This window comes from Brassica napus (assembly GCF_020379485.1).
Source record: "Brassica napus cultivar Da-Ae chromosome A4 unlocalized genomic scaffold, Da-Ae chrA04_Random_1, whole genome shotgun sequence".
Lineage (NCBI taxonomy): Eukaryota > Viridiplantae > Streptophyta > Magnoliopsida > Brassicales > Brassicaceae > Brassica > Brassica napus.
The window spans coordinates 1-16,862 of NW_026013984.1; the positions used below are offsets into that span (position 1 = coordinate 1).

Below are 16,862 nucleotides of genomic sequence, written 5' to 3' on the forward strand. Positions count from 1 at the left end.
TTAAACTAACCAATAAATTAATTATAAAATATTCTTCATTGTTTGTCTTTAAAAATAAAATCAATCACGGAATTACCTAATAATCTGTAATCTGTAATCCGTTTCCGACTATATAAAGCTCATACTTGTAGGGAGACTCAAGGATAGTAAGCACAAAAACAATTATTAGTTAGGTCGGTTGATGTTTATGAATATGTGTTTTTCATCCCCGGTAATGATGTATTTAGACAACTTCAAATCTATAGATCAGTTGAATTCAACAAATTAAATACAAGCAATTACTATTTGGCATTAGTAGCATGTCGCCACCTACAAATAAAAGACGTTCACTAATTTTACATTGTTTGAGTACAGTTGCTTAGCTAAACAGATAAAATTTAAATCTCTTAGCTTTAGATGGAAAAGTTTAATTAAATTTAATAACTTTTATAAATGATCTAAACCTTGTGGAAAATTAAATCACTTCCATTGATTTTTTTCTTTTGAACAACAACTACTTCCAATCATCTTATATACATAATTTAATACATTTTTCTTGTCTTTAAGAAAGTTCAAAAAAATTTAAGTCTTTAACGGAAAAAATTATCCTTACAATTTCCACGTGGGAAGAAATGTCTAAAATTGCATCTCCATTTATAAAGACTTCAAACAAATCAGAAAAGGTTTAATATTCTTTTAGATTTTTTTGATTTTGATTTTTAATGAAATCAGCTAACGATTAGAGAATCTTGTTTCACACGTGAATAATAAAAATTTTATGTTTAATTTGAGAATTTTGTTTCACACTCCTTTTCCTATTATTAGTTATGTGAATCTCATACTAGATATTGCGGAACTTTTATTTTATATGACAGAAAGTAAATAAACATCAAGGGGCACTCTTTGGCTTTATCTTACGTCCAATAGTCTAGTTAGCTACGTGCTCATACACAGATGTGACATGGATTTCGTAAAACCAACCAATTTGAACAAGATGTCGTCGTTTGACTTATATAGAAATATCCGTTGTAATGACACATATTATCTGTTGATAGATAAATAGGAAATATATATAATTAATCTTCGAACTAGGGAAAAATTAATCTTCGAACAATCTGCCAAAAAGATCATATGATTTTTTTCTTTTCATTTTAAATCGATATCAGGGCTTGCATGCTGACTTATGTATTAATCTTAACTACGTACTAAATCATCAACCACTGGAATGCATGGATGAAACTAAATCTTAATATATTTGGGAAGATTCGTCGAATCATACTTTTTAATATTATAATTTCCTTATAAAACATTTTTTCTTGACAAGAACATTAAGTAAGCATTTTTACGTACTCAACTATGAGTAACGAGTAAGTTGAATACAGAATATGAATCGTTATTTTTTATCTTTAGTCTGTAAATCGTAACTTTAAGAGTCACTGTTTTCCAGTCTCCCGAAACCACCTGTAACTGTTCCGATTTGCCATTTGAGGTTAATTACATATATTATAGTTAGAAAAACTATAAGTATATAAGTTTTTTTTTCTGACTGAAATTCTATCTATGGGTAAGTTTTCCACAGCTCTAAAACTAGGATATGGACTAACATATGATATCATATACTTTCAATACGTAGTTATTACTTACAATAACATGTGTATTCCAGTACTATTTTTTTTTGGAAAAACCTAAAAATAGCACAAAACGAGTTTTATAAATAGTTAATTCTATAAATACAATTGTTTTATTATGCGGACACCTACATGGAATCTCATAGATAAGTTTTTAGATGTATAAAATGTGTATATATAATAATTTTATAAAAATATAATAGTAACAATAAAATAAAGAAAACACAATATATTTTACAAAGCGTGAAGCTGGATAAATATATATATGGAATTATTTTACAACTGAACAACATTTAAATTAAAGATTTGGAAACATATATAGAAACATGGTGTTTCAAAAAAAAATGTTTCAAAAAATAGTGTTTCAAAAAAAAGTGTTTCAAAAAAAAGGAAACAGAGAAATATTATTTAAATAAACTTTAATACACGTATATATTATTTAGCTATATTAATTTTGTATTTTATGGCCGTCTTGCACGCGTAATCCCTTGGACGCTAGTAATTGCCCAACGTTGTTTAGACATTTAAATTCTTTTATACCGCCCAAACCATCTCATAAGTTATGTCGTGTTTTGGAAAGCTGACTTTTACGTTATAAAAATTTTAAGCAAAAAAATAATTTAAGGTTCAAAAAGAAATTTACGTTTAAGAAAGATTCCTACAAATTAAATTTAGTAAATATTGCTAGGTCTTGTTCCTAGTGATATGTTTATAAGTAACTTCTTGCGAAATCAATTTAGATACATTTCTTTTTGACAAATCAATTTAGATACATGCCTACTATGTATACAATGTTCGAATGATTTAATATAAATCATAATCAGCTGATATAAAAACCATATTTTCTATTATTATTTTTGGACAACAAATCATATCATATGTTCTATATATCTATTCAAAGAACATGTGCATTATGACAATGCCTTAGGTGTAACCGAGGGATCGTATTTGCTGGTTGGTCCAGACTTGCTATACATCTGACGAACACACAAAAAGATAAATCGAATAAGAAGTAATATCTTTTTAAAAAATAATAAGATAATAATCAAAACACCTATGAAGATAACTGCATTAATTTTAAGCAAAATTTTATATTTGCAAAATTGCAAAAGTCAACATATATAAAGTCCTTTTGAGTTAACGCAATCCCTACCCAACGGGACCCAAGCAACGAAGTTTCGCGCCATATGAGATCTTATAGACTTTTACCGTAAAATGCTATGAAGTTTTGCAATATTTATATTAGGTTTGAATTTCAGAATTCTCAAACCTCTTCTATTTTCTTAACAAAGACAGATGGATAGTTATGAAAAGAAAAACAGAGGCTACTATTTATCAAGTAATTGTGTAGTCAAAATTATCGGTCAAAACTAAATAGTTTTAAAGCTTATATTTCGTGTATGTTTTTGAAATGTTAAAGTATGTGTATTTGTATAGAATACAATATGAGATTGGTATAGTACTATGAAACATCTCTATAATTATACCTTTTATTCTATAATTATGCCTGCTATGAAACTGAATATGTACCCTTTTTAGTAGTACTCTTTATATGAATACCAAATTATGTGCGTTAATTTTGAATTTGGGTCATTTTAAATAGTACTTTTATATTTATTTTCCCACCCCAATTAAAACGAGGATAAGTATTTTAAATTTTATTTTTTAGAAGATTATCTTAATCATCACTACATACTCAATTATCAAACTATCGTTTGGCATTTAGTAATTATGATAAATTGTTATGATTTTTAAAAAATAATTTCATATTGAGTTTTAATAACTAGACTAAATAAGGATAGTTACATGTATTATTATATTACCATTATCCCAAGAATAGCTGTTGCGCATTTGTGACAAAGCTAATATAAGATCTCGCTACGTCCATCTTTTTGAGCAAACATTATATATAATATTTTTTCTCTTAAATAAAATATATCAAATTCTATCTTTTTGTATGAAAGTTCAGGAGGCAACTCCAAAATACACAAACTAGGTAGACTTTTGTAATAATATTAATATTTGTTCTAGATCATTTTCAAATGTATTTCATATTCTTGTGAGCTAGACCCTACCATCTCGTGGTCTTATCGTCCAGAAACTATAGAATAAAGATACTAATAATATGTCAACGGTTTTTGGTAAGGAGACGAGTTAGGAAGAAGAAGTCAGTCTCCAAGAATTTGACTCAGAACAATACCAAAGTTGGTTTAATTCGTCAAAATATCAATTGTAGACTATTCATTTCAACGTCTCATCAAACACTCGTATATATAAATATACCTAAACCCACCAACATGAAAAAACCACCACAACTTACCAAATCCTGAAACATCGATTCCTCACATTTAATATCTGCCTATTGTCAGAGAGAACATCAAGATTCATCAGGTAAATTACATACATCTCGTGAGTTTTCGTTCTTTTATAAGTTCGTTGTATATATTAATTGATAACATGGCAATGTCTCATTTGCAGTGCATACGGAGAAGAATGTCGCCGACGATGATAGCTCCGGTGGTAGTGGAAGAGAACAATAGATACCAGAAAGGCGTGAAACATCTTTGTGACAACGGTCTGACCAAAGTGCCAACCAAATATATATGGCCCGAACCTGACCGACCCATCTTCACAAAATCCGACAAGCTCACCAAACCAAAACAAAACTTAAAGCTTCCCATCATAGATTTCGCCGAGCTCCTAGGGCCTAACCGGTCTCATGTCCTACGAACCATAGCCGAGGCCTGCGAAACCTACGGATTCTTCCAGGTTAGTTTTCATAACCCTAACGTACATGAACTGGTATATACTACTCACTTGCTAAGCAAGTAAGCTATTGTAATGGGTATGCAGGTGGTGAATCATGGAATGGAGGGAGACGTGAGCCGGAACATGATAGAAGTGTGTAAGAAATTCTTTGAGCTTCCGTACGAGGAGAGATCAAAGTACATGACGTCAGACATGTCGGCTCCAGTACGGTATGGTACCAGTTTCAACCAGAACAAAGACAATGTCTTTTGTTGGAGAGACTTCTTGAAGCTTTATGCACATCCTCTCCCTGATTATCTTCCTTATTGGCCTTCTTCTCCATCCGATTTCAGGTTTGATTTTCCACATTTAATTACGCTATATAACTGAAAGTTAATTAATCATTCTTAACATTCATACCAAAAAGGTTAATTAATCATATGCTGTTTTTCTCTGAAAACCTATACTCCCTCCGTTCGTCTATGACGTTTTAATTATTATTTTTGTGTCAAATTACTTTACGCTTTCCTAAAATCTATGCATAATATAATGACAAAACTTTATTTACCCTTATATTTTTACCCTTATACATTCTGATAAATTTGACCGAATAATGTTGAGAATAATGTTGATAAGAGCACAAAAACAATAACCACAAAGGACAAAATAGACTTTAACATTTGTTGTCTTAATTTGTGTGAGAGTTCTATAATGTATAAACGAACCGAAGGAGTATATAATAACTTGAATTCAGTCAAGAAACTCCACAAAAAACACATATATTTTGCACATGTGTGTTTCAGGTGCTAAACTCAAAACAGGTTTTGTTCAACATTACGTATATGAATATTTTAAACATATCTGAAGAATTGGTAAATTAGTCAAAGTGAAAAAACTGTATTGGTATAGACACGGTGTTAGAATCTTTGAAAGCGCATATACATCCAAATTTTTATATTTGGGTCACAAAGTGCCACCTAAATAACTAACTACAGCCAGGTGATTGTGTTATTTGAATTATTTTAGTAATAGATATGTAAGTGGCGGCTTGTAAAAATCTATAAAGATGGGTAGAAAAAACTACTAAATAACAAAGAAAAGGTCTATATAATACGACTTACTTATCCTAGTTACACCGCCACCATATAAGAGCAGTCACGGGTTACATATCACGTGTAATATTAGTAAACATATTTAATAGTATTGTACAAAATTAATTACATGAGCTTGTGACTAATTTATAAATAAAATTTAAAATTGGAAAACAGGAGTTTGGCGACTACCTACGCGACAGAGACGAGAGAGATGTTCGAGATGATGGTGAAAGCCATCATGGAGAGCCTTGAGATAGACGGTGACGACAACGAGGCAGCGAAGGAGTTGAAAGAAGGTAGTCAGATGGTGGTCGTGAACTGTTATCCACCGTGCCCAGAGCCGGAGCTGACGCTGGGGATGCCACCTCACTCCGATTACGGCTTCTTGACACTTCTTCTTCAAGACGACGTTGAAGGGCTTCAGATTCTGTACCGTGACGAATGGGTCACTATTGATCCCATCCCTGGCTCCTTTGTCATCAACGTTGGCGATCATCTCGAGGTATGACTTGTCATATTCTTACAAAGCTTGTCTCTATTTTCTTTACCAAATTATGAAAAATTACATTTATTTAACATTAAATATATTTTTCATCTTTTGATATTTTGTTCCATATTCTAACAAATCATTCTCAGCTTGACAGAATAATTTAAATTATACAATTTTTGTTGTTATTCATGTAGATATTTAGCAATGGGAGGTACAAAAGCGTGTTACATAGGGTATTGGTGAATTCCACAAAGCCTAGGATATCCGTGGCATCGCTGCATAGCTTCCCTTTGACTTCGGTCGTGAAGCCATCACCGAAACTCATCGACGAACATAATCAACCGCAGTACATGGACACCGACTTTGCCACATTTCTTCAGTATATATCTACTCGTGAACCCAAGTGGAAGAATTTTCTTGAATCACGCAAGATTCACCATCTATAAAATGACGATAAAGATTATCATTTTTCTTCTTCTAATGTTAATAACATTAAGGTGGATTAGATAATGTTATAGATTTATGTTATGCATGGTTAAAAGAAAAAACGACGAACAAAAATACGCGTAGCTTCCAACTTTATTAAGCTTTCTCATTTTAATAGTATTAGTATATGTTTTTTTTTATTGATGAAATTGTATTGTATATGTTCCAAATAGTTGAGGGTGAACATTTAAATTAAACCCAACCATACCGAATCTAAGTGTCTTTGTAGTCTGAATTCACTAAAATTAAACTCAATTACTTGTTTTTTTAACACAACCTTTCATTAGATAATAGATTAGGTTCCATTGTTCATAGAAACCATTACAACAGATATTCATGCCACGGAGCTTGCTTTGCCAAAGCATCAGCATCTCTGTTATTGCCATGATGAATCTACACAAAAGAGATAAAATCAAAAGCTGAAGTCAAACAAATTATATCAGCTACAATCCCATAGATTTCTGCTATTGGTGATTCTGAATAGAGGGCTTTCACCAGTTTAAGCGAGTCGGTTTCAAAGCCTGCTTGACGGAGTCCCTTTTCAATGCAAGTTTGTATAGCTTCTCGGAACCAATGGGGAGCTAACGGTGATGACAGTGAGCCATGAAAGAGACTCTGTTTTCGCCTGAGTCTAGTATCCATCCTAGTCCAGCTAAATCGAGATCCGCTCGCCAAGCTGCATCAGTTTGGATTAACATTTAGTTGGCCTAAAACTTAAATCTCTCCTTTCTCTTCAGTGCATAAATAATAATACGAAATGGACCTCAAATTCATGTTCACGAGGATGTAATTAGTTGGAAATGAGGGGTCGGTTAACTAAATGGCGCTGCAGCTGCATCAATTAATGCTTACGTTCATTAAAAGGAAATAAAACAAACTAATAACTGGTAAAGATGGCGCTGCAGCTGCATCAATTCTAAAACTTGTAGAGTACGGTAGTTTAATGGAGCCACTCATCACCATCGATATATGATATGCTGGTGAAATGAGAATCTGTCAACTGTTTACTGTATGGAACTCTTCCTTTTTGGTTTGCTCCATCTCCAAAGCATCTATGCTCTCCGAAATAGACCTTCCTGAAACACGAAACCATTTAGAACATCAGTTGAAATGTTTTGAATGTCTGATCTGACAATAATTTTGTATTTCACTTACTTGTCGTTGTTTGGATCTCTCATGTCGTTCCATCCCTCTGAAGAGATTATATTGGACATATATGTGTTGGAGAAGACAACTGACGCGTATGGTCTCCATGCTCGCCCTAACCACACCTTACCGGTTCCATATATCTTGCAGTTTACAAAAGAAAATCCTGTGTTCTCAGCTTCTGATGTTCTATCCTGAGCTGTGATGCAGCCACTAATCCCTGAGGTGCTCTCCTTTGCTATGGACCTAATCGTACAGTCCTGCTTACAATTTGAACATTGTTATATACCATATTTTGAAATTCTCAACCGCTTGTTTTGACTATTTACCTGGTAAAGCGATCTTCCCATGCCAAAGATGAAGTCAATGGAACCTTGTATGAAACAATCCTTGAAGAAATGTCGTCCAGCATTATCCAGGAGTGTGTCCTGAGCACTGTAGAATCCACACCCGTAGAAAGCAGCTTGGTCTCCTTCAATCCGCAGAGCTACTGCCTGTGCGCCTTCCGCTCCAGGCTCGGGTGCTGGTGCTGTGTTCTTCATCAGATGAAATGAAACAATAACTATGTATGAGAAAAAAACTGCATTGAATAGGGAATGATTGTTGATATTGGTGGTGTACTTACCCTGAAGCTGACGTTTTGAGCTGTGAATCTAGCTGCGGAGACAGCAAAAGAATAGCTGTTGACAGTGCCTCCTGAGGATTTTCCGGTGTCATTCCATTCAATAAAAGTCCTCTGATATCCTGTCCCATGGAGTATGACATTTATTTTCTTCTCATCGACTGTTACCTTTTCCCTGTTTGCTTACATAGAACCATACATTACTACTACAAGAGAGAGCAGCAAGTTTTATAGACAAGCAAATCTAATGTATGGTTTAAAGATTCATTCTAATTTATAAAGTAAAGCATTCTCTACATTCAATAACCAAGAATATGCATGGGACTTGTGGACACAGAACAATAAAATTCTCAGAGATGCATATAACGGACTGTTTCATTAAACACTCTGTTTGTGTGACAAGAGTGTGGATGAGATAAGCGATCCAAGATCATCATCAGATTTGGACTATATATAGTTTGGAGTTTCAATCTGGTTATCAAGGTTACAGTTTTGGTTAAGGGTTTTTATGAGTTCAAAAAAACTAACAACCAAATCTAGGCTGATAAAGTTTTAATGAACAAGAACCAATCATTGCTTAACTAAGACGACGTATAGATACTCTTACAGTTTTGATTATTTATTTGGGTTACCTATTAATAAATGATCATCTATGGTATAGTCTTGCAATATTGTTATCACTTTTGTTTGCTTATATTTTACTTACATTTTTCTTATTTTTTTTCACTAATTTCTAATTTATGCTTATTTTGTTCAACTAATTTTCTTTTCAAATTTCCTTCAAAATTTAGAGCAGTGTAACTATGATGTATCGATATGTAACCAACATGCTTCCAGTTTGCTATTGATCTAATTGTATAGTTATGCTCAGTGCCGTACCTAGTCTATATGGGGACTAAAGCAATTCTAAAAATTGGAGCCTTAATGAAATTTAAAATGTTTTCTGATTGTGAAGTTAATTGCGAAGTTAAAAAAACTTAGTAAACAAAAAAGATGAAAATAGTTGATGAAAAATTATTAAGATTGTTTACATACATTCAAAGAATGATGCCCCAAAAATTTCACACCTATGCTAATAAGAAAATTATAACTGTAATTGCAAAATTATAAAATTATTCAACATTATAATACCAAATAAATTAGAAGAGTATATGATAAATATGTGAAACATATACAGAAAACAATAAATATGTGAATATTTTTTTGTCAAGAAAATAAGTGAATATTTAAAATTTAAAATGGAAAGGATAATACAAATTAAATTTTCAGAAAACTATTACAAAAAAGTAGACATGTTTAAGTATTTTTAAATCAATTGATTGGAAAAGAAGGGGTCCCAAAATTAAGAAGAATTTCAATTTTACCATAAATTTGATATCTCTATCCAAATTTAATCTAAAAGGATAATCATTTATAAATACCTTAAGTTTGTGATGAAAAACGGCTAATCTAATCCTCTTATATCATTTATAAATATTTAAAAATAATTTATAAAACATATATAAAAACTCAACTTCATCCGCTAAATACTAAACCCTAAACAATGATCACTAAATCCTAAACTCAATTTCTTGAGGCATTTGCCTCTTTTAAAACACATGGACACGGCTCTGGTCATGCTTGCATTTTTAAGTTGTTATATTTTGAATCCTCATATATTTTTCTTTATTAACATGGTAAACTCATCTTCCATTGCTATGGATGAAAGTTAAGTGTACTCATCCAATGAATAAAACTTGCTACTTATAGTTTGATCCACTCAAATACATCTCCTTTTTTTTATAAGAAGATTTCTTTTAGCAATTCATACTAACTCTCATTTGGAGAGTGAGAGTATGTCTAACAGTAAAAACTGAAGCATTGTGCTAGTGTGTAAGGTTTGGTAATCACCTCTACTGTTTGAGATATCTTTCTGGTAAACCATAGATGGAGAGGATGATAGAGAGAAAATAAACGAAGATCAAGATCAGTTCACTTGACATCATGAATTATGTTGTTTCTCTTAGCTTATTCAGAGAAAAATAGAGGTTAGAAGTTTGTAGCTAGCTGTAAGGAAGATTGACGTCGGAAACTAACGTAAATCTAATTTCTTCGTAGAAAATTTTGAGTGTGCATTTGGTCACTGATCACTTTTTGAGAGGCAAAAATTGATTTGTTAAGGTAAAAGTCTATTATCTGATCAATAAAACTTGCTACTTTGTTTTACAATACTAATGGTGTAGTATTTGAATAAACGTTGACCACGATGAGCAGAAACAGAAAGAAACAATGTTAATGTAAACCAAATTGTAACATATTGTTTTCTTAAAATATTTCTTTCCAATAAGAACAAAAGGTAAAATCTGAATCTAAAAAGTGAACAGAAAGAGTTTCGTTTCTAATCTACAAAATATACACACGTCTCTACTGTTTGTAACTCACTCATCCACTCTTTCATCCATCTTTAACGACTCCTTGGGTTGTTTCAAATCAAAATTGTGTTCCGCCTCGGTTTTCTTGTCAGTGATCGGGTGCGAATGAACCGGTTTCTGCAGCATGGATGCTCCTTTGAACCTCACCATTTGGTAGCTCACCTTTACATACTTGCTGAGCTGTAACAATAAAGTTTTCATTGTTATGAGCTTCTTTCTATTAGAACATTTACTACACAATTTACAAACAAGTCAAATCCCAACGTTTTACCTGTTCAGGTGCGAGTTTTCTGAAGCCAAATTTGTTCATCCACAAGGGCTCTGCCTCTTCAGCTGCTGGAACCATGATGCTTTCAACATTCAGGAATGAGAGTAGCTTCTCAACGCAGGAAAATAGCAATTGAAAGTAGCCCTGTTTTGTTTTTAAAAAACCCATGAAACTCGGTTAAGCAAGGAAAGGAACCTCATAGGGTCAATCAGGAAACATAATTTATCTTCTAGATATGGTTTGTAAATGGGACAATAAGACATTTACCTTCTCTCGGCTGCACATGCGTGTTGCAACTAATGGAAGTTCTGCAACCTCTCGGCCAAATACTCGTAGTAGTCCAGCAGAAACAACAGTTGCACTACATAAATTGGTAGAGGAAAACAAGCCAAATCAATGGTTGACCGCAATAACAAAACATATATAGAATCGAGGAAAAGATCTTTACTTCACAGTCAAAACAGCACAGCAGATTCCTCCGTAGTCTTGTCCTTGCATACTCTTCCTAAACAAAAAATGCACTTGTGATTGTTAACGAAAGGGTTACAGGAATAAGAAATCAGGCTACTTGAAGCATGCATGATGGAAGAGTCCTTTACCCGTAAACCATTCTTGGAATAAGATTGCGCCCTGAAACTGGATCAACTATAGGATCAAAGCAATCCTGCAGAAAAGGCATTCACATGATACAAGTTCTTAGGAATTATACTAAAGGAACATTAGTCATATGATCATTCCAGAAGAAGGTACTTCATATTAATGGTTGTACCCTACTTTAGTTTCAACTTGTAGGTATAGAAATAGAGATATTCGTACATACTAACCAAATGATAATGAAACTATATAAACATTATTTGAGTTTTTAACGAACTATACTAAAGGATAACGTAGACCTATGCAACCTTCCTTGTCCTACCGTGTAGTATGTACTGCACATTGCTAATTACCCTGCCCCATTATTTTCTGGCCAATCCTCAACGAAAAGAGAAGTAGCCATGAGCTATGCAATTCATCCTTTGTGTAACAGTACCAATTATAAGATCTGCAAAGCCGCTTACATGAAAAATAGCCAATGCTTGAGACAGTAACATCCGGCTTTCAGGAGAAGTAACTTTGCCGCTGATCAGTCTCCATCTGATGTCTAGATGACTGACGGAATCAACATCAGTTATTCCTTGCTTCATGCGTATTATTTCCAAAGAAGAACCTGAAAGTGTCTCCGCCCCACCAAGCAGTAACTTCTGCAAAGTGGAGTTTATCCTCGTACAGTCCATAGAGCAAAACCAATTTCCTTTAGGTAATTCCTGTCAGAAAATCATATCATCCCGTGTCAGCTGAAATTATCAAAAAGATCTAATATGGGCACAAACGCAGAAGACTATACGCTGGGTATAGAGTTATATGCCGTCACCTTTAAATCCACAATGTTATGACTACTCAGACATCCAATGTGGTACTCCTTTTCACACTGTTGCAATGTAATATAAGTAAAAGTAGTAACTATTAGTGTCATACGCAAATAATCTAATTTAAGATCTCGCTACGATTGAGAAATTACCTGATCACATATTATGATCGTTCGTGGCCCGAATCCGGATCTGCAAAAATCAGAACCACTGCGGACAAAATTATGTTAAGACGATTAATGTACTGGGTTCGTGCACATATTAATAAAATACTCTCAAACAGGTAATGCCCTTCTAACTCGAAGGACATAGTAGTTAAATAATTGTTAGCATACCGCACATTCAGAATAAGAAATTAGACTCGGCCAGAATATTTACCTGCATAGTACACACCCATTTGTTTCAGCTTCCATGTTCTTGACAACTCGAATGCATCGTCCAGCTAACTGATCAGCATGATCAACTCCTTCTAGTTGACTAGGTGCAGAAGAATTAACATTGTACTCTCCAATAGTCTCGGTCTTGGAATTTTTCTCGCAGTATTTGCAATGCCAGTTACCACGAGGAATACTTGGAAGGGAAACACATTCTGCATAGACCAGACAGATAAAATGAGAAAAAATTTATCGAAATTTCAACAGAGTGATCCAAAACATAAGAATATCAACGGACTCTACTGTTTGAGAGACATGATCTGAAATTCAGAGAAGTGGCTAAAATGGAAGTGATCCTGCTTGTAGATATATCCATACCCTTTTCTAGATCAGTATTATAATCATTCAATTAACTCATCCTCCATGCAATATGATACGAACAAGTGTAGATATTGAACTATAGGAAAAGTTATTCCAGAGGTAAAGAAAGAAAGTGAAATGCATGTTTAAGTACATCTTTACCTATGTGGAAGGCTCTTGGGCAGCTATCGCAGCGCAGAAGATTTCCACCATCAGCACAAATGACACACAAGTCGTCATTTTCATTAGCAGAATATTTCCGGCCTTGTGAGAAAGTCATTGCCCATTCGTGAAGAGACACACCATTAGATGTATATATGTAAAAATAACTGCAACAAATAGAGACTAATCAGATATCGAAAGAATGCAAAATTCCAATATAAAAGAGACAGAGGAGAAAATTCGTACGGTTTTCTGCGAGATGTCCAGCCTGCATGAGCTTCGAACACGGATGGGCTCACCTGCACGAAAAATGCAATATTAAGAACGGACCGGTAATGCATGAATCATGATGTAGAGTGTATAATATCAAGTACCTCACACTTGCAGCAGTAACAGTAAATTCCGGCACCCATTTTGTGGCCTCCGAGCAATTTCTGCCCACAGTGATATTATGTGTTAAAAGAGAAGGTCAGGTTCAGAGATATATAATAACCACACGTAGGATAAGGTAGCTAACCTGTCCGCGGGCGTAGTATCCTAGTTCAGTTCCATCTGGTAATCCCTCTCTCTCAAACACTAATTTATGCAATCCCTGATCCCTGCATGCAAAGAGATATATGTAAAACATAATAGTTCGAAACCAGCCAGCAAAACCAAAAGTAAGGATGCTACAAATAAGAGATACTAACCTTCTCGTTGTTCTACAACTCCTCTTTTTTGAAGAAACAGAAAGGGGCACGCTTTTTAAAGCCTTGGGGGTCACAGAATGTTGGGCTAACCTTCAAAAATACAAGGAACTAGACACGTCAAAATACGACTCTTTATCATTTGCGTTAGTTTGGCTAAAATCATCATGAAGTAAAGATACCAACAGATTAAACTCAGATCTGCACTTATTATGTGAAGATATATTTGAGGAAGCACTGAGAGCCTTCCCAACCAAAGCTTGACGTAATGCCCTGAGACGTAAGGTGGTAATTCAAATTTTGATGATCAGATTCAAGAAAAGAGGACATGCATTACATATACCATGCTTAAGCGACAGCAAAATTGCAAAAAGAGTCCTATCAATACAATGGTTGATGAAGTTGCAATACATACAAACATAAAAAACCAGCAAAAGGGTACCAACTTTCTTGTTATCTCCTGAGTGCTATTTCCCAGTGGTGATATCGATAGAGGCGACTTTAATGTGGATTCTGATCGCCTGAAAAAGCAAACAAAACAGTAGAGAATTAGTATTTACACTCATGCATGATGCCCAAAGAAAAAATAAAATTCGCTACACATAAGATGGAAATATAAATAGTCGAAGAGACACCTTATGACTAAGAGAACATAGAATAAAGGTTACCAACTTTCTTGTTATCTTCCATCTGCTCTTAGCCAGAGATGTTATGCACGCAGGAGCACTAGTTGGGGTCCATGTCGCAGTAGGGCTGCTCTGGGAATTTTCTATCTCTGAGCATGACAAACACAGTAACCCTCTATGGCCAAGAGAGGATAAAGGGCACACGCCTACAAACCACAGGCATTAAGTTCAATTTTGATCGAAAAAATCTAAGAAATCGATACGTTTTAGAACACGCTAGGGAGAAAATACTATAACAGCCCACCTTTGCATCTTTTACAGGTGAAGCATTTTTCTTTAGACGCACTATCAACAGCATCAAGAACTTTTGCTCGAAGAGAATGTAGAGGAGCGTTCCTACAAATCTTCAGAACATCTAGTAGGCTCTTACCATTCTCAAAGCAAATATATTGTGATGCTCGTTTGTATTGTTTATTAGCATGAATCTCAAATTGGGAAGTTGTAACGACCTACAAAAAGAACGTGTTTATGTACACCAGAATATTTCTGATAGAATAACTAGAGATAATAATAGTCAACCTGCATTATGAGTTGCAGAGTAACATATTCTTACATTAGCCCAATCACAGGAGGAACACGAACACAAAATTCCACCATCCGTAATGATGCCACGGAGACCAAAGCCTTGAGACTAAAACAATATAAAAAAAATTACTTAGATTAAGCTAGAATGAAATGGTCACAAAAGCATACAAAAAACAAAACAGAATAGCCCAACCTGAGCAGTACCCGTGTAAACCACCGACACACCATCAAGTATACCAGTCTCAAAAAGTTCCCTCACTGTATCTGGCCTTTTGCGGACTACTACATTGGAAATGCCAGCCAGACTCATAGAACGATTCTGTTCATCCAACCCCTCACTATCCAATTCTGATCCTGCCAGAACCTCTGCATCCTTAGAGACTACATTGTTTACCTTCTTCAGTCTCAAAAGCGATTTATACATCTGCTTCGTACGCTTCAAAGATCCATGCCTATTCGCCTTTGACGCCAAATAGCGTTTTCCCATGGTTCTGTGTTTAGCCACCTCAAATTCCAAGCTCCCTTCGGGAAGAATCTCTACTGGAATCGCTTCATGTAACAATTCTTCAAACTGTATATCATCAATCACAACATCGACTAGTGAGCAACCACTACCACTCTCAGTATCCACTTCTCTGACCTTCTCAGCCGCCATAATCTCAGCTAAGCTGCCAGTAACTAACCGCTCATCCTTAGCAGTTCTCTCCACAAAGCTCTCAACAACTGTATTCTTAACGCAAGAACTCTCAGTGATGTTAGTTTCCGCTAAGCTGCCAATAACTAACCGCTCTTCCTCAGCAGTTCTCTCCACAAAGCTCTCAACAACTGTATTGTTAACGCAAGAACTCTCAGCTATTGGATCATTGATTGCAACTTCATCTGTTGGCTTCAACTCGTCTTCTTCGTTAACCTTATTGAGTTTAGTCCTCCTCGTTCTAGTGTAAACGATAAAACCATTGACCAGAGTCGTTTTGATTCGCTTACAGCTAATCCCACTCCTCTCGTCGCCGTCTAAGGCCATCCGCTTAACCGAACTGATCTCGCCGCCACCGCCGGGGGCAAACTCTTCCTTCATAGCAAACGAATCTGCTCTAATCGGACTCTAACACAGAGAAGAAATGGAGAAGCAAGATGAGATTAGTAGAGAAGAAAACAGAAACGGTTTAACCTAATCGGAGTAACGAAGCGAACCTTGGGAGAGTTTTAGAACCACCGGTTTGGTTACGAATCGGCGGAGGTATAGCATCCGATCGAGAATCGAGATCGATGAGTGGATTTAGGGTTCAGGGGAGGCTGATCTGGAGGAGGAAGGTGAACGCAAACTCTCTTTGCAGCCATTGGGGAAGAAGATAGCAATACAGACAGTGGCAGCTTTTGTAATTATTGATTTTTATAAGGGCCGATTGTTAAGAAACTAAAGCTGGGCCCAAAGGCCCATATTGACTTACAAAGCAATTTTTGTAATTATTAACTTTTACAAGCGCCGTTTATATGTTTTGCCGTTTGTTACATTTGTTTCACTCAATTTTCAAATGTTAGTACATTACTTTCATAATCTTTTGAATATTGATTCACTGTCACATCTTTTATTTAGTGTATGTAGACATTTTGAATTTTTTCGTTATTATCTTTTGGTCAATGATAGTATGGTTTAGGTTTCTAAAAAACATTCGTGTTAAAGATAATAATTGGTGGAATCAGTTTAATCAAATATATTTTCACTACGACACAGTTAGGTTTTGAGTGATTTTTGTGTTAATTAAATACAAATCTTTACATGCCATCATATTC

At 34.7% G+C, this 16,862-nt stretch overlaps 3 protein-coding genes across 4 annotated transcripts; 1 reads left to right on the plus strand and 2 right to left on the minus strand.

Annotated features, from left to right (window-relative positions):
• Positions 1-3,489: 3,489 nt before the first annotated feature.
• Positions 3,490-6,540, plus strand: LOC106394793 (probable 2-oxoglutarate-dependent dioxygenase SLC1). 2 transcript variants are annotated; one of them, XM_048770484.1, is made up of 5 exons: positions 3,490-3,998; positions 4,086-4,376; positions 4,461-4,708; positions 5,624-5,951; positions 6,134-6,540. In XM_048770484.1, exons 2-5 carry the CDS (start codon positions 4,101-4,103, stop codon positions 6,383-6,385), a joined length of 1,104 nt encoding a protein of 367 aa, XP_048626441.1. In that variant the 5' UTR covers positions 3,490-3,998; positions 4,086-4,100; the 3' UTR covers positions 6,386-6,540. The 2 variants fall into 2 exon arrangements, with proteins under 2 accessions (XP_048626441.1, XP_048626440.1); XM_048770483.1 differs by lacking the exon at positions 3,490-3,998 and having other exon boundaries at positions 4,065-4,376.
• Positions 6,541-6,808: 268 nt separating this feature from the next.
• LOC106394078 (probable pectinesterase 15) lies at positions 6,809-10,117 on the minus strand. The gene is made up of 5 exons (XM_048770482.1): positions 10,038-10,117; positions 8,197-8,368; positions 7,901-8,107; positions 7,581-7,831; positions 6,809-7,501 (listed from the first exon to the last, which is right to left on the minus strand). The coding sequence occupies exons 1-5, from the start codon at positions 10,115-10,117 to the stop codon at positions 7,366-7,368; spliced, it is 846 nt and encodes a 281-aa protein (XP_048626439.1). The 3' UTR covers positions 6,809-7,365.
• A 322-nt stretch (positions 10,118-10,439) lies between these two features.
• Positions 10,440-16,517, minus strand: LOC106391487. The gene is made up of 21 exons (XM_048770478.1): positions 16,263-16,517; positions 15,265-16,173; positions 15,100-15,177; positions 14,791-14,995; positions 14,533-14,692; positions 14,307-14,381; positions 14,047-14,133; positions 13,864-13,953; positions 13,692-13,773; positions 13,549-13,608; positions 13,421-13,473; positions 13,175-13,341; positions 12,657-12,867; positions 12,431-12,488; positions 12,284-12,340; positions 11,931-12,176; positions 11,472-11,536; positions 11,321-11,377; positions 11,140-11,233; positions 10,876-11,016; positions 10,440-10,784 (listed from the first exon to the last, which is right to left on the minus strand). Exons 2-21 carry the CDS (start codon positions 16,144-16,146, stop codon positions 10,611-10,613), a joined length of 3,042 nt encoding a protein of 1,013 aa, XP_048626435.1. The 5' UTR covers positions 16,147-16,173; positions 16,263-16,517; the 3' UTR covers positions 10,440-10,610.
• Between the last annotated feature and the right edge of the window lie 345 nt (positions 16,518-16,862).